Below are 26,317 nucleotides of genomic sequence, written 5' to 3' on the forward strand. Positions count from 1 at the left end.
CTTGCCTGGGGAACAGCAACAGAAGATGATCCAAGTATTTGGGCCTCTGCCACCCATGCAGGAGACCCAAAAGAATCTCTTGTCTTTGTTCTAGCCCAGCACTGGCTGTTGTGGTCATTTGGGGAGTGAACCAGTAGATGGAAGACCTCGCTCTATGCCTCTACTGTTCTGTAGCTCTGACTTTCAAAATAATTCTTTGAAAGAGAGGGTGACAGAAATGTCCCATCTGCTGCTTCACTCCCCAAATGCTGCAACAGCCAGTGCTGGGCTAGGCAGAAGCCAGGAGCCTGGAATTCTTCCAGGTCTCCCATGTGGGTGCAGAGGCCCAAACACTTGAGCCATCCTCTACTGCTTTTCCCAGGCAATAACAGGGAGCTGGATAGGAAGTGGAGTAGCCAGGACACAACACTGGTATCCATATGGGATGCCAATGTTACAGGTAGCAGCTTTACCTGCTATACCATGATAGCCCCCCAAATTAATAATCTTGAAATAATAATCTTGATCTTTTAAACCCATGCATAATAGGAGCTTCAAAAAGCTCATGCAAAATATTTTATGAGAAACTACATGGATTTCAAGGTTTTCTATATTACATGAAATGGATGAAACCTGTGTTTAGACTTGGGTCCTGTTCTCATAAGGAAAGGATGTGTACAAATACATATGCCCAGATCGAACTCTTATCTTGCAGTTTGCTCTGGAGAGCGCTCGCACAGAAACAGCTGGGACAGCCGCCCTGCCACACACCCTGTGCTGCCTTCCGTGCTGCAACACGGGGTCATTTACATGTAGCTGACTCCTGCTTCCAGACAAGTAAGTGAAATGGCAGTCATGGCCACTGTCCACTGAGTGTGCTATTGGTTCTGTGAAAGTACTGCTTTGTGATACAGTCCAGTACAAGAAATCTAATTTTGTTTAATGAGAAACATCTAACTTGTACATACCACAGACAGCCTGGGGTTTCAGTACCAATCCCCATGGGCAAACAGTGAAACCAAATTTGAAGCATCTCTTGAAATGTGAAAAGTCTTATAAAATTATAACTTACAAAAACATCCCTATCAAGTCTGTAGTTTGGCATTTACTGTACATTAGTCAAAAGCTCAAGCTAAAAATCTCACTTTAAAAAAAAATCAAAGTTTACATTATTCATACAGATTTGGCATTGTTAAAAAATATGCACAAAAAACCACATCCATGCAACAGATTTTTTTTTAAAAAACTAAAGCAGTACAAAAGAGCAGGTCGTCTAGGGACAGAACAGAACATTTTGGTTTGTAACCTGTAGCTCAGAGCGGCTAGCCGACTGGAGGACAGTTGATTCTCAGCATTTCAGATGATTGTTTTTGATCCATTGGCTAGGATGCATGGGAGTTCCTGGACCGTTCTGAAGCTGGCTTGTTGCTAGGAGACAGACGTGCACATCACTGCTCATCAACTGTAATCGCCGCAATAATGCTGTTTGACAAAGACGTTAGAATTCTCAACATGCTTGGCTCCTCAGGGAACCGCCCCTTCTAGAAGGCCTGGGGCCAGCATGGAGGAAGTCCACTTGGAAGCAGCCCCAGGCTGGCTGCCCGCTTTGGACAAGGCCAGTAGGAGGCATGCGCAGCAGGTCTCTCTGTGCCTTGCCAATGCTAGGAGTGAGTCACAGACGGCCTTTAAGGGCCACAAGCCAGGTTGGTGTGTGTGTGTCCCTGTAGGGTCCCCGGCCTCCTCTCCTAGGTGGGAGGTGGCCCGTTGGTGTACCGCAGCATGGGGTAGAAGGAGCGGGCAAAGTTGTTGGCCTGGGTGCAGCTGTAGTCCTCCTCGGAGGAAGGCAGCAGGCAGGCGAGCAGCAGGAGCAGCAGCAGCAGCAGCTGGAGGGGCAGCGCGGCCCTCAGCACCCGGGAGACGAAGGAGCGTTGCGGCCGGGAGCTGCTGGGGTCTGGCATGGGGTCTGGTGCGGGGCCTGGCGTCCTGCTCTCTGCCTGCCTCCGACTTCTCGCTGTCCCCTCCACTCCCACCTGCAGGATAGAGGGGCCAGTTAGTGTCCAACCATGAAAAACTGTCCCTTCTTAAATCACACAAACGAAGTTGACTTTGTGGGAAATTGAATTCAAAGATAAATATTATGGAATGCAAGTATAGCATTTTTTTTCTTTAAAACAGTGTTAACTTTTTCAGGTTCCTTAACATACCTTCTTCCTGCCGAACTCAAACTATGAGATTAACCCCTGTGGGCACTGGGAGAGTCAGCAGCTAAGAAGCTTCCTTGCCAGTGAGGTGATTTGAGTTTCCAGGAGAAACCTGGCACCTCGGTAACTAAGAAGTGCCAGGGCTCCACAGCAGAGGCGTGCACCAGCACGGCCCGTGGGCTGGGTCTCGAAGGCGTCAGCTGTGAAGTGTTTATACTCCTTGGTTCAGGCAGATGTGTGCTGCTGCCAAGACATGCCTAACATTGTTGTCTGCGGAGCTTTCAGCAGCCACTGAGGCTGTCCCAGTGAGAAGGGGCCCTTACCTTCACCTGGGGAGCTGGCCCGGCTGCTGCTGAAGGCTGCTGGCTCGCCTCCTCAGCGGAGGCAGGCAGGGGTGCATCGGGGTTCTGAAATGCACACAGCAAGGTTCCATTCAGGGCGAGGAAGCGCGGAAATGTGCTACAGGAATCCGGTGACCAGCTTCAGCCCTTCTCTATGGCTCTTCCCCTCCCCCTACTTGAACAGAGGTGAGGTCAGCCCTGGGCAGCTGGAGCCGTGGCGCACTGTGGGGAGACTGGGTCCAGCAGCAGCAAGGGGGAGCCAGAGGCTGGCTCCATGGGCAGTGGGTGCAGCACAGGTCACCATCTCGCTAGTGCCATCACCCATTCTTAGGTGGCAAAGAGGAAAGAAATGTGTGGTGGGGCCAGCTTTATGACATTGTGGGTAAAGCCAGCATCCCAGATGGGTGCCGGTTCATATCCCCGCTGCTCTGCTTCCGAACCAGTCTCCTGCTCACACACATGGAAAAGCAGTGGAGGATGGCCCGAGGCCTTGGGCACCTGCAACCCTGCTCCGGCCATTGAGGCCATCAGTGGAGTGGAAGCAGCAGATGGAAGATTTCTCTTACTCTGAAAAGTGAGTTCGTTTTGGCGTTTTGGTGTAGAAACCTTCTGAAATCCACAAGGCATATTCACAAAGTTCATGGAAATTGCATTTGATGAAAAAAACAGACCGAGGTTTCCTGGAGCCGGGAACTCAGTCTGGGTTTTGCAAGTGCACAGCAAGATGCCAGCTGTTTGAACTACCGCCTGTCGCCTCCCAGGGTATTAATCAGGAAGCTGGAGTTGGGGATCGAACCTGTCACTTCAAGGAGGGATGCAGGTGCCCCAGGCCGTGTTTTAAGTGCTGCACTAAATGTTCACCCCTCAACTTTTAATTGTTTCCTCACAAGCTTTCTGAAGGACGCTTATAATTACAGACCCGGGAATGGGGGTGGGGGAGAGACCACCCCAAGTCTTGGGTAGGCCACATGCTTGGTTTATGTACTTGTGTCCCTGCCACCCCTTTGGGGAGACAGAATGGGTTCCAGGCTCTTGGCTCAGCCCTGGCTACCTGGGGTGTGAGATGGAAGATCTTGCTCACCTGTTTGCACTGCCTTATCACACATGTAAAAACATGGAAAGAGAAGAAACCAAATGAGGGATGGCGGTCAGAGTGAGCAAGGCCGAAGAGATATGAAGGCAAAACAGAAATGACGAGGGGTAAGACTCGCATTCCTAAACTCCAGCCATGCTAACAGGTAGGAAGGTGAGTTTCAAAGGATCAAATATGTGCCAAGAACACAGCTTTTTAGGAAGGGTCATGACCTGACCCTACCCAGACCACCACCCATGCTGAGGCCACCACGATGCTGTCCTGTGGTATCTACTGTGACACCGTGGCCTGCGAGAGCCACTGAACTCACCAGGTTTCCCTGCAAGGACACCAGGTCTTGGGACACCTGCTCCAGTAACTGCTTAAGTTTCTTGTCGATGACATGCACCTTCTCCTCAGCCTCGATGCAGTCTCTTCCGGACGCCTTGACCAGAAGGCTGCTGGCAATCTCCCGCAGGGAGTGCACCTGCGGCTGGCGTTCTAGCAGCTCCTCCTCCAGTTGCTGAAAATGGAACAAAGTGTGTGAAACTGTTGTCCAAAGGGAATCTAGTGTGGCCAGCAGAGGCTTTCTCAGTGCCTGGAAACTTCTGGAATGAATGAGGCGGTTGTACTGTGTCTTCTGGCTTAGCCTTGTTTAGGCAGCAAGTAGGTGAGGCCTCATCCCTGTTTTTCATTCTGTTTCATCAGAAGTGAGGGGGTTGGTGTGGGAAGATCTGGCCCTCATCTATGACAAGGTCTGAATTAACTAAGAAACACAGATGTGCGGACGTCTGCATTGGCTCAAATTGTTAAGTGTTTCTCTTGCTCACGGTCCAACATGGGATGTGTGTGGCTGTTTAAGTAAAATTAAAAATTCAGTTTCAGTCCCAGGAGCCATGAGAAGCTGGTTGGTGGCTGCCATGGTAGGTGCCAATTCAGAACATTTCTATTGTTCAAAGTTCCATCTAACCCTATGGCTTCATAGCGGGCAAAAATTCCAGCACAAAAGTACATTAAACATTTTAAACTTATTTATGGCTATTTCTTAAAAGTTAAACCCCACTCAAATAAAATAGAAGGCACCTTGAGTACAGAGAAGATGCAGGTGGTAGCCTGGTTTGCAAGTGAAACAAAGCCACAACTGTCCCCTAAGACCACTTTTTCTACAGTGGACAGAGAGGTCTGTCCCAGTTGCAGAACTGCCCCTGAGCAGTAATGCACAAGGGAACACGCTTGTTTTCCAGCGGCAGACACTAGCGGCCATGTCCCCAGTTCCCAGGGGTCTGAGCAGGGCTCTTCAGCTCTGCAAGTCCTTGTGCTTCAAACAGGAACACAGGTGACATCACTCAGAAATGCTAGGTGGGACTGCCTAGGCGTACGCAGAAGCCCGGCCACTTAGAACACACTTAACGCCTGATGCACAGCATTGCATGCTGAAAAGGAGCTCTCTGGCCAGTGCAGTCCCTGGCTGGCATAGCTGAGCCATGCAGCACGCAAGACATTCCCCTAACACAGCCCACCACGACAGAGGGGTTCTGGCCACAAACTTCCAAGTCCAGTCTGTCCTCGGAACCACTGGAGCAGAGGCTGGGGCCAGGACAGGAGGGCCCCTGGTGACTCACCTTGAGCTCTTTCTGACACTCCAGGAGAGCCTGGGGGTCGGCCTCAGGGTCGGCAACATGGACCCTCTGCCTCCGGTGCTCAGCGCTGGCCAGCCACAGCAGCAAGTGGTGACTCAGCTGGTGGAAATCCTGCACACGCAACATGCAGAGCATCAACCTTGGTGAGGCCCCTGGCTGGGGACATGCCCGGAAAGCAGCTTTTTCCTGCCCCCCCCCCCCCCACTGCAGTGAGGGCCCTTCTTGTCTCCATCAGTGAATACCAAGGGGCCTAGCACAAGGAGCAGGGAGTGGGGCAAGCAGGCTCGGCATGATCTCGGGAGGCACTGGGAGAAAGTGCCAAGAGAATTGGATGGGGACTCAGTGAGGCCGCAGCCTGACCTGGAGGCTGGGGCCAGAGCTGACGGGTCAAGCACTTTCACATTGGGCAGGAAATGGGCTAAGACTACAGCCTGCAGTCCTAAAAAGCAGCAGGGAGGTGGGCACTAAAATGATTATTTTCTGGATGAGAAAAGGGAGGTCTTGGGGTTTCAATGACTTGATTTGCAGTAGCAGGTCCCCCAGCTGAAAGCAGGTTTAAGTGTTCCTGTGTTCTGGAGCCAGGTCCACTTAATGACTGGCCCAAGGGCAGAGAGACTGGGCAGCACTGGGGCACTCACTGAGGCAGACTCCGGCAGGGGTGGGGCCTGGGCAGGCGGTGTTCCTGGGTTGATGAGGGGAGGGGAGGGAGTGCAGGAAGTCTCTTTGGCAAACACATGGCAAAGCCAGCCTGCTTCTTAACACAGGCCAAAATTGTATCTGCAGCTCCCCGCTTCTGGCCTGGCTGCCGCTGGGGACTGGGCCTGGGGTGCTGTGGGGGGAGGGGGGGAAAACGGGGCTGGGCGCTGAGTCAGCATACCTGGCACTGCATGAGCGACTGCCGCAAGCCCGCACGCCAGCTGTCCAGGGCGCCCTGGGCCGCCTCCCAGCGCACGCTCAGCTGCTGGAGTCGGCTCCGGAGCTCCACGGCCTCGGCGCTCTCACCGGGCAGGCAGTCCTTGCTGCTCGCGTGCGCGGAGCCCAGCAATGCCTTGTAGGTGTCAAAGGCCTTGATTATTTCCTACCCCAGAGGGAAAAGGCTGGGTCAGGCATGCTGCAGGCAGACAGGAGGACCACTTTTCAAACCTCAGCAGGCAGTGGATCGGCCACCCTCTTTTCCAAGCTATGCCCACAGAAACCGGAGTGACCTTGCTTGCCTGTGACTGGCTGGGCAGCGTCAGGTGCTCGGAGTTGCTTTCCAAGGGCCTTGTACTTGGCCAGCGGGTCCCAAAAGCAGAGGCCCGCCTGCTGGCTGGTCTGGGCCAGAGGCATGGAAAGGACTGCTCACCTCCACAGTCCCTCTGTGACCAGCTTACTAATACTTCTGGAGCAGATTAAAAGCTTTGCTGATGAAGTAGGCCTATCTATTTTGCATTTTTCTCTAGGCAAGTTTTGATGTAAAAACATTTTCAAACCTAGACACTGTGATATGCATTTTCCATGAATTCTTCATTAAAGTTTTCAAAGAGAGGGCCATGCAGTAGGAAAAGCAACTGCATTCAGTGCCAGCATTCCATAGGGGCACTGGTTTGAGTCCTGGCTGCTTCACTTCCGATCCCACTCTCTGCTAATATACCTGGGAAAGCAGCAGCAGATGGCCTAAGTGCTTGGGCACCTGTGCCCTTGTGGGAGCCCTGAAAGCAGCTTCTGGCTCTAGACTGGCTCCAGCACTGGCTGTTGTAGCCACGTGGGGAGTGAATCAGCAGATGGAAGCTCTCTGATGCTGTCATTCAAATAAATAAATCTTGCAATAAGATGTTTATCAGAGAGGCAGAAAGAGCTCTTATCCCTTGGCTCATTCCCCAAACACATTCAGGCACTGAAGCTGGCTTGCTGTCATGCCTGGCAAGAGCCCAGTTATTAGAGCCATCGGTTGTTGCCTCCCAGGGCCTGTGTGAGCAGGAGGCTGGAGCAGGGAGCCAGAACTAGGGTCCTCCAATAGGGGACAGAGCTGCCTTAGCCAGCATCTCCACTGTGCGCAGACACATGCTGGGACTGTCCATAAGCTTTCTGAAGACCTCTCATGTGCATGGATTTAAACATTTTTTGCACCCAAATTAGACGGTTTTCCCAAATGTTTTGAAGTACCCTCATAAAACCACAAGTATAAGCAGTGACCAATACCCCAGGACACCTGCTCTGGCTCCCTGGAGCTCAGGCCCATGCCCAGGGTCCCCACTGGAGTACAGAGCTCACATGGCCAGGCCCCACTCCCTGGGCAATGCCAGAGGAGCCTGTACTGATTGGGCATGTGGGTGACCAGGTCAGGCCAAGGCAATCTCAACCTTTGCAAGGAAGGCTGTACCGCTAGTCTGGCCTACAGCTGTTGCTTGTGGTTGCAGGTGTCTTTGTGACCCCATGATCCCAACCATGAGGATCTGAGCACCATCTTAGGACTGCTCTGGGTTGCAGGGTTATTAGGAAGATAAAATCTGCAACTGTGTGCTTGCCGGTGAGAGAAGGGAAATGGAGGAGACACCGACATCCCACACGCTACCTGCAAGGTGCCACCTGTTTGCTGTGCAGCCTGGCGGTCCCTTCGCACGCCCTCATTCGTCCAACTTACCCGCAGTTTCTGCACTTGCAGCCCCATTTCCTGGAGGTCGGAGGGAGGCTTGGCTGTCTTCAGTGAGGCCATCTCCGCCTCAGTGTTTGCCAGCCATGTGGCAATGTCACGGATGTTCGCATTCAGCTGCTGCAAGCTCTGCTTCCTTCTGAGTTTGCTGTGCAGCTCCTGGGTTTGGATAAGCTCCCATCTGTCAAAGGCACCTGGGGGACAAACAGCTGCCAGTCAAAGGAAAAGAATGCAGATTTCTAGGCCTCTAATTGGGGGCCGGGTGGATGAAAGCCTTTGGCAGTGCCCTTCAGCAGGCTCTGGGCTTGGGGAGTGGAGGGTGGGAAACCCCACAGAAGTTGCCAGGATGTGCTGTGGTCTCAGGTCCAGCAGTTCAGTCCATGCTGCTGGTGGGGATTCTCTGGTCTTCCGGTGTGATTACTGTGTAACTGCCCGATAGGCCCGACCAGCAGACACCTGAGACCGTTCTTGGATCCTCTTCCCGGTCTGACCTTAAACATGTGCTTCATTGTAGGGGCCTCAGTGTTTAACTGTTTGTAAACTGGCATTTAAGGCATAGGAAGTTTTTCATAAACACATCATTTGATTTGGATGTACTATTAGCTGTAGTTGAGTACCACTGAGCAGTTTTGAGATTTTTATAAAGTTGGTCAGTACCCAAGTGTTCTGCCAAGTAGTGACTCTGGGTGAAAGCCCAACTAAGCCCAAGTCCCACCACACTCCGCCTCCCACACTGACGACCGTCGGCAGTACCTGGCATCCTGTCGTCCTCCTGTTGGGGGCTGCCATTCAAGACAGCTGCGGCTTCCTTACCCCCGTCGGCACCAGGACGTAACAGCGGCTTTACCTAGAAGGAGCCAATTTTTAATTGACTATTTATAAATTGTCAGAGTTAACTGAGTACCAGTTAGGTTCATCATGTTAACCAGCAAGGAAAAAGGATTTGGGGACCCACTGTTGGAAGGGTAACTGCTGGTACCCTCAAGTTACTTCACGTTGCGGGAACAGGGTTGTCGGCAGAAGTGGAGGCCTCAGCCGGGGCTGCCCGCGATGGGACTAGGGCACCTGTTGGCACGTGTACACTGCGACACCTCATCTGAATGATACCAACAGAGTTGCAGCGATCATCACGGTGCTTGAGATAATCTGAGTTCTTCTCCAAGTCTCTATAGAGCTAGTCGGTGTGATCACCAGGTCAAATCCATCTCATTTATTGCCAACTATTTTATCTTTCACTCTGTGTTATCACAGAGCTGACTGGGCTGTTATTTCAGGTCTTTCCCAAAATAAATGTTCTCCCTTTAGAAAAGCCATGCTTTCAGCCTGGTGCCGTGGTTGCAGGCAAGTAAAAACACTGCTTGTGGTGCTGGCATCCCATATGGGTGACACTGAAGACCCCACCGTTGCACTTCCAATCCAGTATCCTGCTAATGTGCCTGGGGAAGCAGCAGCAGATGGGCCAAGTGCTTGGGCCCCTGCATTCATGTGGGAGACCTACATGAAGCTCCTGGCTCTTGACCTGGGCCTGGCCCAGTTCTGGCTGCTGTGACAATTTGGGGGGGGGGGGAACCTGCAGATGGAAGATCTCTCCATCTCTCACTTCCTCTCTATCTGCAACTCTAGTTTTCAATTAAATGTATTTGTTTTTAAAGCCATGCTTGCTTCAGTTGTGTTCATGATTGCATGAATGGAAATACTATCTTGCAGGCTTTGACATTCCTAGTTGCAGACACAGTGAGAAGACAGTTTTGGAACTGGCCAGGTGAGGGACACAACCTAGGGCAGCCAAGCCACACGGGTTCTGGATGGCACCCAGTGGTCAGCTCTCCAGCGTCCAGTCTTATTTTGTGCCCTGGAGTGAAGGACATATTAGAAATGACAAGTGCTTGCTAAGTCAGCACTTCCAAAATGGATTTGACCATGTAAAGCCAGAATTTCCTGCAATATACCAAAAGCTATTGGTTTCTCTAAAGTTAGCACTAAAAGGTGACACGTGAATTTCTGCTGTCTCGTGACTGTTCTGGGAATGATCCGTAGCCCACACAGAGCCGTGGGCCATGCCATCCAGCTGCCTGTCAGAGCAGACCAAGAACTTGTGTCACTCAAGGAAGACAAGGCTAAGAAAGGACAGTCATTGTCACTGTAACAACAAACCAACACAGCAACATGAATTAACAGGGACCACCACGTCTTCTAAGGGAGTTTCTCGCCCTAACATCAGCGTACTTCCTCAAGTACATTGACAAGGGAATGATAACTTCATTTGGGTGCCAAATAGTTTTTGAAACCCACATGTAGGTTTTTCTCTAATACACATTTCACACTAACTTTGAAGAATATGGATTGAAAAAAATACGTTTGCACCAAAATCATCTTTTGGCCTCACTTTCCACAACCTTTTGGAAGTGCCCTGGTGCCCCGTGACCCTCCTGATAATCACATGACGTAGGTCTGCCCTTGCATGAGGCGTGGTGTTCAGAGCTCCAAGGCAGTCTATTGGCATGGCTAGGAGGCAAACACTATGTCCACCACCAGAGTCAAATTTGAATACGAAGCTATAATTTCTGGAATAGGAATGTTGGTCGAAGGTAAACAGGACAGAGGTGGGGAGTTCAGGAGAGCTACCATTTGTTGCCTAGATCACTGACTCAATAGAAATGACTATTGTGGGCCCAGCATGATAGCCTAGTGGCTAAAATCTTCCCCTTGCATGTACCAGGATCCCATATGGGCGGCAGTTCATGTCCCAGCTGCACCCCCTGCTTCCCATCCAGCTCCCTGCTTGTGGCCTAGGAAAGCAGTGGGGAATGGCCCAAAGCCTTGGGATCCTGCACCTGCGTGGGAAATCTGCACCCGTGTAGGAGACCTGGCTTCAGATAGGCTTATGTCTGGCCATTGGGGCCACTTATGGAATGTACCAGTGGATGGAAGATCTTTCTTCCTCTCTGTAGATCTAACTTTCCAAAAAAAATAATAACAAATAAAAATCTTTAAAAAAAGAAATGACTATTGTTGTATTACATGAACGTGCACAAGGGTGGTGAGGACTTGGAACCAACAGCTCTCGAAATCTAACAACGTGTGGACAACTCACCATGAGAAACCACACCCAGGCACAGAGCGAGATGTGGGTTACCACCAAAATCTCCTCCTAAGTTTCTATTCGCCACATGCTTGGGATGCATTCACACAGGGATCCGAACTTACACAGGTCGGTTTATAAGGGGTGCTGGAATCTGCAGGGACGGGCTGTCCACTGGTATCACCTTCCATCTGTTCGTAGCGAGGCTTAGGGCAGGGTGTGCTATCCGGAACATGCCACGCGTGGCCCTCAGACATGGATTTACCTGCAACCAAGAGTGGCAAATGACGCTGCATTCTGTCACCACAGGGAAGCATATTTAGTGACATCAGTAAGGTCATGGGTGACATGGTGTCAGGTTACAGAGTCAGGACGAGTTCTGCGGCTTTCCTTGCAAAGCATGCGGGTTTGCAACAACATGTCAGTATGTTCCAGAAGGAGATGAGATGAGAGTCATGCAACTGAGCAACATGGCATCTTCGCTAGACGGGTTCACGATGGAGCACAACCAATGGATGATTTGCTGTGGGATGAGGGCGCTGGGAGCTGGCGTTTTGGGGTCAGGCTATTGGGCTGCAAGGGCAGGTTTGGGGGGCCAAGAGGCCAGAGGCCTCTCAGGAGCAAGAGGATGAGTGAATGTTGGAAAGGGCTTGGGAAGCAGAAGTGGCGGGCTGTTCGCACCACTGAGATGGGGATGGGGCAGAGGAGAAAGAGGGGCTGGAAACCAGGGACAGAGTCATTTCTTCTTCTGTGCCAAATGCTACAGTCCTCCTCCCGCCCCGTCCACCTGCCCGCATGGAGACGACCCAAAGGAGGAGCCCGTACCAAACCAAGCCACCATGAAGAAAGCTTGGCCATGCCAAAGGGCACCCGTTAGATGGAGTCAAACTGAGAACCAAAAAAAAAAAACAAGAAAAGAAAACCATGGAAAAATTCCCTTTGGCTTAGGGGCGGGCGCTGGGCAGGGTGCGAGGCTGGTGGAGAGCACGCAGGTATGGTGAGTACGGCAGTGTGAATACACCATGACACCGGAACTGGGGCGCATGGTGTCCGCGGAAGGCAGGGGGTCAGACAGGACATGGGAGCGAGGTTTAGGATGCAGGTGTGCGCCACAGGATGCTGCCATGTTGAGACACATGCATGGGCAGGGGCCTACCAGAAGACGCTTGCAAAGTTTTTGTGGTCATTTTAAGATAGGCCTCAGGATTTTCAGGGATTTCTACATCTGAAAAAGAACAATGTCATTTTCCTCACTTGGTGGTGCCCATAGATTAACTGCCCAAGATCAAGTCAAACACAGTGGCAACACTGTTTCCTGGAAGGAGAAAATACCCCCAGATGTGTTTGATTGAAAGGTTTTGAAGGGCCAAAAAGGTTAGTTCCCACCTCCACCCAACCACCTGCTGACCGGCTTGGCCGTGGTGGGGAGGGGACACTCAGGCTGTTACTGCTCTAAGTTCCTCAAGGCTCACTGATGCGTTCCCAAGCAGCGAGAGCCACCAGTGGACACCCTTAACACCCGAATGCGAATCTGGCTTCTCCTTCCTTCTGCCCTGTCATAGGATCCGGTCAAAAGTCAAGAAGGTGGGCAGGGCAAACTCAGGCTGCTGCAAAGTCTGGGTCAGCCACAGGCTGCAGTCCTCGTCATCGGGAGCCGGCTAGGTGGGCAGAGCGCCACCCATCCACCCACACACACGCACACAGCCATGCGGGTCCACTGCCAGGGCTCTGGGGACCTAAATGTTACCTGACAGCGCGCTGTAGAAAGGACCCTCCTCATCCTCTTCGTGAGATGAGGAGCCACCTACGTCCCCTGTGTGGTCCCATTCTAGAGGGATCGAGTCCACGCTGACGGGGGTCTCACAGCCAGACCGCTCATGCCCCGGAGCCAAGGGCACCAGGTGACAAAGGGACTGGGGGGGCGAGGGCTCTTCGTTCTCCCCTCTTTTGTGCCAAGAGTTCGTGGGGATCTCTCGGGGGTCTTCGATGTCTGTTTCAGTCTCTGAGGCCTCTTTTTCATCTTCTAAGCCCTAAAGAGGAGGATCCAGTGTTTAGAGCTTGGCTGAACCACAGGCTGCCACAGCCGGAAGCAGCAGCACACTTGCATGTCCAGCAGTTTCTGGAAATGACACAATTAATTTTTCCATGGCAGTTTAACTAAGAAACACGTTTGGGACAGGCGTCTGGTAGGGTGGTTCAATCACCACTTGCAGTGCCTACATCCCATACCATGGAGCCTGAGGGCGTCAGGTCCTGGCGCTTCTACTTCCAAGCCAGCTGCCTGCCAGTGAGCATCCTGGAAGGCAGCAGGCGTATCTCAAGTGTTCCGACCATGCTTCCCTTGAGGTGCAAATCTCCCGGGCTCCGGGCTCTGGCCTGGCCCAGCCCCCAGCATTTGGGGAGTGAATCAGAAAATGGAAGATGTCTGCCTTTCGAAGAAAATGAAAATAATCATCATGGACAGGGGTCATGAATGCTATCGGCACACAAAGGCAATGGTTCTAACTCCACATGAACTCTTGGAGACTGGCACATCTGAGACTTCAAAAGGAGGAACAAAACGGCAGAAAGGCACACATATTAAATGCTGTTAAACACACTAAGATACAAGTGCAAATAGGAAGCATCTTCACAGAGGTCCTGGAAAATGTACTTAAAAGATATGTTGATCTTGGTATAAACGTTTTTTTTAAATTCAGACATATGACAGGCCTTCCAAGAGTTCATAGAAAATATATCTCATGGGTTGGCATGGGCTAATGCTCTCTAAGTGCCAGCATCCCATGAGGGCACTGGCTCATGTCCTGGCTGCTCCACTTCTAATCCAGCTCTCTGTTGATGGCCTAGGAAAGCAGCAGAGGATGGTCCACCCTGTACCCATGTAGCAGAACCACAAGCTCCTCGCAGCTTTGAATTAGCGCAGCTCTGGCCATTTGGAAAATCTGTCTCTCTAAATGTCCACCTTTGAAATAAAAGTGAAACAATCTTTTAAAGAATGCATATCATGAAGGAAATTGGATGGATTTCAGGAGTTTTTTGGCATCAACATAATCCTTTAATTCTAATTTCCCATGAGTATTTTTAAGTTACTTAGAAAGTCAGAGTTACAGAGAGAGGGAAAGGTGGAGAGAGATTTTTCCATCTGCTGGTTCTCTCCCCCAGTGGCAGCAACAGACAGAGATGAATGGGTTCAAAGCTGGGTGCTGGGAGCCAGAAGCTCCTTCTGGGTCTCTCACATGGGTACTGGACTGATGTTCGGCTGCTTTCCAAGGCCACAAACAGGGAGCTGGATCAGAAGTGGAACAGTCGGGACACGAACTTGTGCCCATATTAGATGCCCTTAGGCCACTGCATTGGGCCCCCTCAAGTGAGTATTTTGAAATACTTCTATGTTCCCAAGCTACTTGTGCAGTCAAACCCAGAGCATGATGAGTTAGGTCTCAGGATACTGACATGTGCTAGAAAAACTCAGTCCTGAGGGATACAGTGAAAACCAGTGGAGCCAAACCTGCAGAAAATGCCACTCCTTCTACTGGGTCATGGAGTTCTGTACCTAAGTGTAACTCCTTATTGGTACAGGTGGAAATAAAAAAACTGGGGCCTAGCCATCTTCTTTTTAAATTGAAAACTAAATCATAGTTAATCACTACAAGATGAAACCCCCAATTCTTGAATACTCAATCAACTGTATTCCTCTGTGCAGCATTCCACTCACGGGAGCGTGGGAGGTCAGCCGCTGGTGGAATCGGGACACTCTGCCGAACACTTCCTGACAGTACCGGTGCAGCTCCTCCAGTTCATCTTCAATCAGCACCGCATCGAGCGGTTCACTCTTCTGAATTAGCTGCTCCCCAAACACGATGAGCTGGTCAATCTTGTTGGTATTCAATGTAATCTCCTGCTGGAAGCCCTATTCATAAAAAGAGATATAAAGGACTTCTAGAAAGACACACTGATGAAAGAAATAGAAAAATACACAAAAAAATGGAAAAACATCCCATGTTCATGGATTGGAAAAATGAATGCTGCCAAAATATCCAAATTATGTAAAGTGCTTCATGGTGTTAACGGAATTCCTATCAAAATGCCAAGGACATTTTTCACAGAATTAGAAAAAAGAGGAGACTGGTGATATGGCTCCACCTATAAGCACCAGCATCCAATATGGGTGCAGGTTTATATCCCAGTTGCTTCTCTTCCCATCCAGCTCCCTGCTTACGGCCTGGGAGAACAATGGAGGACGGGCCAAAGCCTTGGGACCCAGTACCCATGCGAGACTCCTGGAAGAAGCTCCTGGCTCCTGGCTTTGAATTGACTTAGTTCCAACCGTTGTGGCCATTTGGGGAGTGAACCAGCAGATGGAAGATCTTTCTGACTCTCCTTCTCTCTGTCACTCTGCTTTACTAATAAAAACGAATCTTAAAACTAATAGAAAAGAGAATCTGAAAATTTACACAAAAGCACCAGGGTTCCCAAATAGCTAAAGGAATCCTGAGCCAAAAGAACAAAGCCCAGAGGCATTAAAATAACTGAACTGAAAGCACCCTGCAAGTTCCCATGTAGTCATCCAAACGGCATGACACCGGCATAAAAACAGACACACTGTCTAGTGGAACCTGGAGATAACCGCCCCCCCCCGCCCGCCGCCCGCCGCCAAGCTAACTGACTTTTGACAAAAGCAGTAATACAGAGGTGGAGAAAGGAAAGTCTATTTAATAAATGTTGGGAGAATTAGACGTCTACACGGAGCAGGATGGAAGCTGGATACTCTTGCTAACCACCTTCAAAAAGCAACTCAACATGGATTAAAGCCTTCCATCTAAGACCTGAAATTTTGCCAACTACTGGAAGTCGACAAATGGGAAACCCTTTAGGAAACTCATCTGAACAATCCTATTTTTTTAAAAAAAATCCGGCTAGGACTCCCCCAGAGCACAGGTAACAACAGAAGAGTAAAAATTGAAGAGAGAGGTTACATTGGACTAAAAGTAACTGCGAGGCTGAAGAAAGAACCTATACCATTTGAGAACCATTCCTCCAACAAGGGATTAGAATGTGAGCATAGGAATTCAAATCAACGGTTAAAAAAACAACCTGACTTTAACAGCAGCAAATGACTGAAGGAGCATTTCTCAAAAGAAGATACACAAAGGGCATAGAAGTATATGAAATTATTCTAGGGGCTGACATGGTGACGTAGCAAGCTGCTCCTCTGCCTAGGGTTTCGGCATCCCATGTGGGCGCTGGTTCATGTCCTGGCTGTTCCATCTCTGATCCAGCTCCATGCAGTGGTCTGGGAAAGCAGCAGGGGATAGGCCAAGCGCTTGGGTCCCTGCACCCATGTGGGAGACTCGGAAGAAGCTCCTGGCTGCCAACTTCATATTGCTCCAGCTCTGGCCATGGAAATGGAGAAACGATTTCTCTGTTTCCCTCTCTTTACTTCAAGTAAAATAAATTTATTTAAAAAAAAAGAAAAAGTTTTATATCTGTCATTTTCAGGGGAGTGGAAACTGAAGCCACAAGATAATATCTTAACAAAGAAAGAATGGTGGTCAAAAGGACGAGCAGGAACCTGCTGGCCCGGCTGCAGAGTCTAAGCTCTCCCTCTGTTGGTGGCGTGTGTGCTAGGATAGTCACAAACGGGAGGGTCTTCAGAAAGCGGAAACAGAACTGTCACAGGATCCGGCTGACTTTTAGACATGTAGCTAAGGCAGCCAGCATGCTGAAGATAGCTGGCATGGCACACCGATTACAGCGCTAGGCACAACCCCCAAAAGTTCACTGGTGGACAGCTGAACAAAGAAAAATATGGTGTATATCTAATAGAATACAATTCAGACTTTGAATGGAACTAGAATGCATTCCGTTAAATGAAATAAACCAAGCACAAAAAGACAGATACTGCAAGTTCTCACACACGGAGGAGCCGTGACGTGGACAGGGTGGTTAATGCACACAGGGGTGGAGCTAAATGGCACGGATGATTTCTAATGGTTTAACTCAACATTTGGAAACATGGGATCATGAATGTTTCCAACACAGAGAACCGATACCTGTCTGAGGTAGTAGGCATGTCAATTACTCTGATCTGAATACTAGAAAGTCACACTAGGGGCTGGCACTGTGGGGCAACGAATGAGTACAACTGTGGCACTGTGGTACGGGAGCCGTTCAAGTCCCAGCTGCTCCACTTCTCATCCAGCTCCCTGCTAATGGCTTGAGAAAGCAGTGGAGGATGGTGAAGAACTTGGGCCCCTGCACCCACGTGGGAAACCTGGAAGAAGTTCCAGGCTCCTGGCTTTGGAATGGCCTAACCTTGACCCTTGGGGCCAGCCAGGGAGTGAACCGGCAACTGAATGATCTGTCTCTGCTCTCTGTGATTCTGCCTTTCAAATTAAGAAATTAGGTAAGTCTTTTAAAAAGAGTTCTAGAATTTGTACCAGGTAAGATTAGTTGGCAGCTATCCTCTGTTAAAGAGTACTTTTTAAAAATTATTTAAGAATTCCATTAATTTTAAAGGAGTTGGGAAAGCGAGAGCGAGAGAGCCCCTGCGAAGCTACTGAGAAAGATACATGCGCATACAACAATGTTTCCAACCACTGGCTCACTCCCTGTGGCTGGGCCAGGTTAAAGCTGGCAACTCATTTCTGGGTCTGCCATATGGCTCCCTCTGGCCCATCACCTGCTACTGCCAGGAGCGTGTGTTGGCAGGAAGCTGGTGGGCCTTGCATCTGGGGATTCTGCCACGGGAGGCGGGCATCCCAAGCAGGGTCTTCACCTCTCTGATACCCACCCCTCCCGGCGCACTTAGAGAAGCTAAGGACGCGGTCCTTACGTTGAGCTGGCGCATCTTGTCATCTGCGTCGCTCTCAGAGAAGTGCTCCACGTTGGTCAGCTGCAGGTCCATCTCTGTGAGCCACACCAGGATGCTCTCCCTGGTCCCCTCAAATTCCTCCCTCTGGTTGGTGAAATGCTGCAAAACGGGAAGACACCACTTTGTTTGCTGTGAGTGCAGAATGAAGGCTCAGATGGATGGCAGCATCTTCTTGGGCAGAAAAGCGAGGGCCAGCGTCGTCAGAGAGAGGCCTGCCTCTGGGGTGCCCGCGCTGCATCAAGGAGCCCAGGAACACGTCCCCCCAGCCTCTCTGAGTCCCAGCTTGTCCACCAGCAAACGTAGGACACAGTGAATTTTGACCTCTACGCTTTTGAGAGTCTGTGACTTTCTAGCCTAAAACAATGATTTTTCTATCCATGGAGGAACCAGACTCCAACCGCTGCTGAATTCCACCTTGGCTCCCCCTGCAGGAGGAGCGACCGCAGCTTCAAGCTGCAAAGTGTTTGGCTCAGAGTTAAGCTTGGCCCAGGGTTCCTGGGCCTTTACAGGTGCAATGCCCATTTCTTCAGAGAGGGGCATCCATGGCCCACGATGAACGCTGCCTCTTTGGTCACTATCTGGTGGTAGGCAGCCGACTCTGAGAAACATATTCAGTGCCAAGGTCAGGGTTGGACCAGTGTCCTTCAAACCAGCAGGAGATGCAGGCATACAAGGCAACTACCAAGGTCACTGAGCGTTAAAAGTTTAAAAGCCCAGGTTCTACATCCCAGGATAGCTTCAAGAGCATCCTGCCCTGAGAACAGGAGCAAGAATTAAAATCACATCTTACAGGGGTTAGTCCCATGGCATAGTAGGCTAAACCTCCGTCTGAGGCACTGGCATCCCATATGGGTGCTGGCTATAGTCCCAGCCACTCCACTTCCCGTCCAGCTCCCTGCTGATAGCCTGGGAAAGCAGTAGAGGATGGCCCAAGTATTTGGGAACCCTGCACCCACATGGGAGACCCACACGATTCTCCTGACTTCTGGCTCCTGGTTTAGGATAACCTCAGTTCCATCTCCTGTGGCCATTTGGGAAGTGAACCAGCAAATAGGAAATCTCTCTCTTCCTTTCAAATAGAAATAAAATAAACCTTTAAGAAACAAAATCACATCTTGTGGTTCCTGCCTACAGAGGTACCTGGATTAAGCCTATCTTCTGGATTAAGGGAAAGGGAAGCTGAAAATTTACATTCTGAGACCAAACTCCCTGTTGGGAGCAGAGCCACCGTGCCCAGCCTGTATCTTTCGCCTTTTGCCTTTGGGCCTCAATGCAGGAGCCAGCAGAGCACGGTAAGGCAGGAGGCTGGGCAGAACCAGGCCTTTGCTGGAGGCAGACCCAGGGATGCAATGCCAGGGCTGTGGGTGGTCCTGGTGCTCAGGTGCACAGTATCCGGGGCTGACAGATGCCCTAAAGAGAGGTGTGTCCTGGCATCGCAGGTCCTACAGACCCCTCTCAGGAAAGCGGGGTGCTGGCAGCTGCAGCTGCTGGCTCTATGATGCAGAAATGTTCAGAGAGCTCAGGCCTGCTGCACAGCTAGCCTTCTCTCCACAGCTCTGCAAGATCTGCCAGCCACCACACGTGCCGTGTCTCACTCCTCCTGGAAAACTGGCAGAACACCCCAGGGCCATGGACACATGCGATTACCCGGAGCCGTCGCAGCACGGCCGTGACCCGCCGCTGGAGGTTGTCCCAGCGCTGGTTGCCCTCGTGGACCATCTGCTTGAGCTTGCTGGCCGTGTCCGTGCGGTTCTCCCGCGCCAGGCGCCGGTACTGCTTGTTGATGAGCTCCAGCTGGGTGAGCCTCTCGTGGATCTGCCGCTGGAAGGCCTGCAGCACAGGGGAGAGCAGGGGTTACCGCCACGCCCTGCCCCGCCCTCAACCACGTGCTGCTGCACGTGGCTCACCCCACCTGCATAGGCAACAGAGTACCAGCTTCCTCCTCTGCACAGTGAATCAGAGAGCTGGGCTCAAGTTCTGGTTCCGCTTCCAGTTCCAGCTTCCTGCTAACGCTTACCCTGGCAGGCAGCAGGTGACGGTTCAAGCGCTTGGGAGACCCAGATGGAGTTCCTGGCTGTGACCTTGCCCAGTGCTGACTTAACTGGAGGCTTTTGGGGAATGAACTTTTAGAAGGCAGAGCTCCCTTCGTCTCTCTGCCATTTCTTTTCCTTTAAGATTTCTTTAAAAGGGAGAGTTAGAGAAAGAGGGAGACATGAAGCGAGATCTTCTATCTGTTGGTTCACTCCTGAAATAGCCGCAACAGCAGGGGCTGGGCCAGGATCTTCACCCAGGTCTCCCAAGTGAGTACAGGGACCCACATACTTGGGCTATCTTTTGTTGCACTCCCAGGCATGTTATCAGGGAGCTGGATCAGGAATGGAACAGCTGGGACTTGAACCAGTGCCCATATGGGATGCCAGCAATCTGGCAAAGGTTTAATTTACCCAATGCTGGCCTGTCACTGCCTTTCAAATACAATGAAAACACATCAATAAAATGAAGCACAGGCTGTTACGTCCACTGCAAAGCAGGGGCACACAGGGGTTACGTCCTGCACAGCCATCTGAGCCACAGATGGCAGGCTGTGCTCAGCATGCACCTGCCAAGCACAGGAAGGGGGCCCTTGCAGGCTGGCACGTTGGCAGCTGGTGAGCCGGGCTGGGGCACGTGTTTACCTCAAACCTTTTCAGTTCTTCCTTGGCGTTGGTGTACAGCACCTCAGAGGAGTTGGGGCAGGCCGCCGTCCTCTCGGCTGACTGCAGCCAGTCCTCGAAGCGGGAATAGTCATCTAAAAACTTCTGCCACAGACGCCACGTCTCCTCAATCCTGTTGGGAAGGAGGCAGCGTGACTCTGGCTCCTGTAGTTCTCTCTGCACCTGCAGCTGCTCCCACCCCTCAGCCCCATACTGGCATGCCCCGTTTCGAGTGAGGAACCCTCTGCATCCCTCCTTATCCCTTCCTGTTGCGTGTGTCCCCGTATCTCTCCTCCTCCCGGCAGAGTAACTCTCCCAGGGAGAGTTTACAAAACCCGCAGGTGCCGAAGTTTCTCAGCGCTGGGTCTCTGGCCGTCTCTGCCCCACCATCACCTTTCCAGTGGGAAAACAGCAGCATGGCGGCCAGCCCCCATGACAGCCTGTCACAGCAGAGCTGGGCAAGGCCACGGCCCCCATTCTGTGCTTCTTGAATGATTCCTGTAAGAGACACTGCTCATACCTCCTGGGCTTCCTCTGCTAGTACCTGGAGAATACAGATCCTCTCATGGAAGCCAGAGGGTGCAAAAGGCTTGGCAGAACAAAATTAAAACCTGCAGGGGCGGGGCAGACCTCTGGACCAGTGGTTAGAAGGCCAGGGAAGAGGCCCACTTCCAGCTGCAGTCGCTGAGTTTGAGTCTTGGTTCCAGTTCCCAACTCCAGCTGACTGCTAATACAGACCCTGGCAGCCTCCAAGTCAATGGCTTGGAGAATGCCACCAGGTAGGACACCTGGATTGAGTTCCCAGGTTCCGGCTATGCCCCGGCCCTCGCAGGCATGTAGGGAGTCAACCAGCAGACAGAAACTCTCTCGTGTCTCTCTGGTTTTGAAATAGATAAAAGACTTTACATAGGAGCCTCAGAGGCAAATGGGTTCATATATATACATATATTTCAAGTAAATATATTATATATATGAAAGACAGATATACAGAAAAAAGGAGAGACAAAGATCTTCTGTCACTAGTCACTCCCCAAATGGCTGCAACAGCCAGAGATGAGCCAACTTAAAATCAGAAGCCAGGAGCTTCTTCTGGGTCTCCTACGCAGGTGCAGGTCCCAAGGCTTTGGGCCATCCTCTGCTGTTTTCCCAGGCCACAAGCAGGGAGCTGGATGGGAAGTGGAGCAGCTGGGATATGAACCAGCACCCACACGGAATTCTGGCTCTTGTGAGTGGAGGATTAGTCTGTTGAACTGGGTTCTTACTTCATGCGCCGCTCCATGGACATGGCGCAGATGTTCCTCCAGCGCCTGTCCAAGCTCCTGGTGGTCTGCTGAATGGAGTCGCACTCGGTCTCATTGGCGCAGGCGTCAGAGTCATGTAACAGGACATCGCAGATGTTAAACACAGACTCCACCCCTGCACTGTGCTGCTCAATGTCGCGCTGCAGATCCTGTAATGACAACAGCATCCATGAGGTGGCGCTGGTGCAGGGAGGAACTTACCAGAAGGCAACCTCCACTCTCTTCCTCCTCCCCCGTTACCCCCTCCGGCCTGTCCTGCCGTGCATCTCCACCTCGGCTTCAATGACACAGAATGAGCTTGGTACGTTGCTGTGCAGCTCTGGTGCCACCAGCATCCGAAACATACCTGTAATTGCTGCAATTAAGCCCTGAAGGGCAGGGAACACATGGACGGTGGCACCGCTCAGCCCGAGAACCCACACCCTCGTAGATGTGGTTCATGCCGCCCAGCCCAGTGGCTGCCACTTCAGGCCTAAGGTCTTTAGGAATGGACTGGCTGTACTCAGCAGGGACAAAAGTACATGCCAGGGAAGGCTTTAATCTCACATGGGTCACAGCACAACGGGTCTTGCCTCTCTGTGACCATAGCAGGTGCACCTGCATGGGGTCTCCACATCTTCCCCTCATAAGGAAGGTTTCTAGGGCTACAAGGGAAGAAATCTTGGGATGGGACCCCCTGGGACCCTCTCCCTCCCCAGTTCAAGGGGTCCAGCAGAGGTTGTGGCTCGGGGAGGTGGGAAGAGGTCTCTGGGATCCTGTTCTGTGGAGGCGATGCAGTTCCCCAACCTGGGAACAAGATCGTTTATGAAAATGCAAGGTCATGGGGGTAAAAAAAAAAAAGAAAAAAAAGAAAAACCTCTTTAGGAACTGACTTGGGCAATATCCAGGTTCTGTGATAAGTGACACGAGGCCACACCATCACCTTCGATCCAGGTTACACCGTGGAACAGCAAAGTTCAATTCTATATTAATGGCCTGACAATACACCAACTTCTGAAATGCATAGTCTCTAAATAAGCCACTGCCACTAGACTGAAGTCCCCTGGGACCAATCCAAGCGTAGCTGCCAGTGGCTGCCACCATCCTCCAGGACAGGTGGGAATCCTTTGGTTCTGCCTAGGGCCATTTGGATTTTGATTACATCACCTGCAGGCCATAACAAATGGCCACCTTAAAAGTTAGACTGGGGGCCTAGCATGATAACCTAGTGGCTAAAATCTTTGCTTTGCATGTGCCAGGATCCCAGAGGGGCAACGGGTTTATGTCCCGGATGTCCCCTTTGCCATCCAGCTTCCTGCTTGTGGCCTGGGAAGGCAGTAGCAGATGGTCCAAAGCCTTGGGACCCTGTACCTGCATTGGCTCTGGCCATTGTGGCCACTTGGAGAGTGAGCCAGTGGACGGAAGATCTATCTGTATATCTGCCTTTCCAATAAAAAAGCTTAAAGAAAAAAAGCCTGCTATAGGTATGTTGAACCTTGAATCTGGCCAGAGAAACTTCAGCAGAAACAGACCAAGTGGCTTCACGGTCCTTGTGTGGCCCACTGGCTGGGTGGTACTTACACCACCCTTCAGGGAGGCAGCCGGGGTCACTGCAGAGTCCCTGGGCACTCCCGCCATCTTGCAGACTTTCCTCAAGAAAGCCAGCGTCTCCTTACTTCTGATAAATGCACCGCTTGGATCCTTGGGTGGAAATGCAATGCTAACCTTTCAACTGCATCTTCAGTCTGGCAGCTACTAACACAGGGCCTGAGTCGGGAGGAGCTCCAGACGTTAGACTCAGCAGAGCATGTCCCATTTGGTCCCCAGCTCAGGCAGAGTGCCCGAAATGCCACATGTGGAGGGGTGGTGGCTTGGCAAGGGGATAGGCACTGGCGACCATGATGAGGCTGACCGTTAGCCTTACTATGTATATGATTTCCATTCTGAGAGTTTAAGAACTGCCATAAGCCTTGCTAAAATTTACCAACATAAAAATTTATTTATTTATCTATTTATTTTACCAATATTGCTACAGATCTCCATTCACTATTAAAGGGACAGGTTAGAAAGAAACCCTCACCTAACTGTTTCCATGGGGAAAAAAATGTGAATAGTCTGCCCTGGCCCCAGGGAGGAAGGACCTGGGAGAAAGGTGGAGAAAGTCTAGTCTAGTCCATGGATAAGCCAGATAAACCAGAAGGTATACAGCTTAGTCCTTCAGAGCGACTTGACATGGCTTACTCGGCTTGTGACTCAAGTGGCTGCAGAGAAGTGCTGAACGCTCCTGGGAGGTGTTGGAGCACAGTGAGTTACACAGCTGCTTGCGTCACTGCCATCCCATACGGAAATGACTTAGCTTGAATCCTGCCTCTGCTTCCCACCCATCTTTCTGCTACATGACAGCAGTCAAGCACTTGCCACCGTGTAAAGACCCGGATGGAGTTCCTGGGTTTGGCCTGGCCCAGCCTGGAGGCTATAGGCACCTGGGGGAGTGAACCAGCAGATGAGATCTCTCTGTCGGTGTGTCTTTCAAATAAATCAACAAATCAATCTTCAAAACACCCTGCAATAAGTCATAAAGCCAGCAGCATCTTGCTAAGCAAAAACATATCCAAGCATTATCAAAATTTCCCAAAGAATCTTCTAAAGTGTCACAAACAGCCTACTGATATTGTAGCATGTAGTTGTTGACTTTGCACAATGTACAACAAATGGCAGGCTGCACTTTAAAATGCAAACTACTGGGGCAGGTATTGTGGTGCAGTGGGTTAAACCCCTCACTGGGAAACCTGCATCCCATATGGGAATGTCTTCTGATCACTTCCCTGCTGGGAAGGCAGGGAGGATGGCTCAATGGTTAGGGTCTTGACCACCCACATGGCAGATGTGGACGGAGTTTCTGCCTTTACCCTGGCCTTGCTCTGGCTTTGTGGGAATCTGGGAGTGAAGCAGTGATGGAAGCCTTCTCCTCCTCTAACTCTACCTTGTAAACAAACAAATAATTTTTAAATGCAAATTTCTTATTTAAATACTGGAGAAGTAATATTTTCCAAACTCAGATAATCCTACTCCTTGTACCAAGCTTGGCATGAATTTGTATAATCAGATCTCAAACTGTCAAAATTTAAAGAAGTGGATTTAAGTGATGGCAAGAGCAGGATAAAAGACCTTTGTCCCTGAACAGCCAACACTAGGCAGGAGCTAATGAAAGTTTGGGGGCACCAAGAGAAGCGGGAGGTAGAACCCGTGACCAAGATGGGACCACTGCCATGCTGCTTCAAACTCAAACTTCCAAGAATCAGAGAGATTTCTCTTGGCAGATCGAACTGAAAACCAGATTTGACGATGTCCGGGGGCTGCCCCTTCACTGAGAAAATACTCTGACGTCAAGACCATGAAATCCCCCAACACTTAAAGCCATATTCGTTTTTCTCCCACAAAGCAAAACTAGAACCTGGATGACCTCAATGAAAAAAGATGCATTAAATTTCTTGAGACTAAGTGGGGGGCAAAAAAACCCCAATTTAAAAATTTGCAGCATTAGTCAATCATGCTAGTTTGAAAGCCAGCAAGTGGGCTTCATTTAGACAGTATCATTGTAATAGCCCTTACAATCCAGAATAATATCCAATGCTTGGTTCTGCTTAGACACTTAGCATCAAATGCCACTTGTTTTCATTAAAGGGATTGACCTGTCTGGCCTCAGTGGAATGTATCAAGTGGTCACCTTCTGGTTCTGAATCTGAAAAAAAAAGTTCTGTCTGTAAGCGCCTCTGCTCATGGGATAAGGACGAGTGTGGAGGCTTAAGGGGAAGCAAACAAACGCAAGCCTGACGGTGCTTCTGTGGCCCAGAGAGGCTGTCCAGAAATCTAGGAACCGCGGTAAAGCTACAGAAAGAATAAGACAAAGGTACCTATTTTAAAAATAAAGATAAGTGTAGGGACTGCACATGACATGCACATGAGCATGTGGTCGCAAAGCCAGGCGGGACAGGAAAGCAGACTCAGCGGCATCTAGAAGCACCTGTGAGGTTAGTGCAATGACACATGTCGGCCCCTGGCATTACAGCTGGCCCAGGGTAGGGTTAACGGGCGACAACACTGCACACAGCCTTGCAGCTCAGCAGCCTCCTAAGCTGACTGGCCATGGGTGCTCCTCGGTTTTTAACTGTTTATCAAGTTTGATCAGATACACAGAATAAAACCTTCCTTGGTTAGAAAACGCTATTTTCCTTTTACTTCATTGCTTCCCCAGATATTAACAAAATACAGCAAAGATCAAAACAAGAGAGATGAGAAGAACAAACCCACTGACCACCCAGGTGAAGGCGTGCATCTTAAACACTGTCCCAAGCACTCCACAAAGAGCTATGCGAATGCAAGAAAATGTATGGAAGACAGAATCAAAAGCCAAGATCATTTCAATGCAAAAAGCTTTTGGAACGTAGGCAGAATTTCACAATATGCATTTTTCATAAGCTTTGGGAAGACCTCGTATTTCAAGAAGTGGGCACAAGAGAAGG

The 26,317-nt window shown here is 50.6% G+C and overlaps 1 protein-coding gene across 1 annotated transcript in view; it reads right to left on the bottom strand.

Annotated features, from left to right (window-relative positions):
* Positions 1 to 901: 901 nt before the first annotated feature.
* SYNE2 (spectrin repeat containing nuclear envelope protein 2) overlaps positions 902 to 26,317 on the bottom strand; it is a 309,068-nt gene continuing 283,652 nt past the window's right edge. Inside the window, exons 102-116 of the mRNA XM_040975466.1 lie at positions 21,777 to 21,964; positions 20,497 to 20,647; positions 19,469 to 19,651; positions 17,783 to 17,920; positions 14,663 to 14,857; positions 12,695 to 12,977; positions 12,104 to 12,172; positions 11,073 to 11,212; positions 8,619 to 8,712; positions 7,857 to 8,059; positions 6,111 to 6,311; positions 5,216 to 5,344; positions 3,925 to 4,116; positions 2,504 to 2,587; positions 902 to 2,009 (exon numbers count right to left, since the gene is read on the bottom strand). Of these exons, the coding sequence (XP_040831400.1) occupies positions 1,725 to 2,009; positions 2,504 to 2,587; positions 3,925 to 4,116; positions 5,216 to 5,344; positions 6,111 to 6,311; positions 7,857 to 8,059; positions 8,619 to 8,712; positions 11,073 to 11,212; positions 12,104 to 12,172; positions 12,695 to 12,977; positions 14,663 to 14,857; positions 17,783 to 17,920; positions 19,469 to 19,651; positions 20,497 to 20,647; positions 21,777 to 21,964 (2,535 nt within the window). The 3' untranslated portion in view covers positions 902 to 1,724. The remainder of the gene's footprint in view (positions 2,010 to 2,503; positions 2,588 to 3,924; positions 4,117 to 5,215; positions 5,345 to 6,110; positions 6,312 to 7,856; positions 8,060 to 8,618; positions 8,713 to 11,072; positions 11,213 to 12,103; positions 12,173 to 12,694; positions 12,978 to 14,662; positions 14,858 to 17,782; positions 17,921 to 19,468; positions 19,652 to 20,496; positions 20,648 to 21,776; positions 21,965 to 26,317) is intronic.

This window comes from Ochotona curzoniae, unplaced genomic scaffold (genome assembly GCF_017591425.1).
Source record: "Ochotona curzoniae isolate NIBS_2020 unplaced genomic scaffold, NIBS_Ocur_1.0 contig_2688, whole genome shotgun sequence".
NCBI lineage: Eukaryota > Metazoa > Chordata > Mammalia > Lagomorpha > Ochotonidae > Ochotona > Ochotona curzoniae.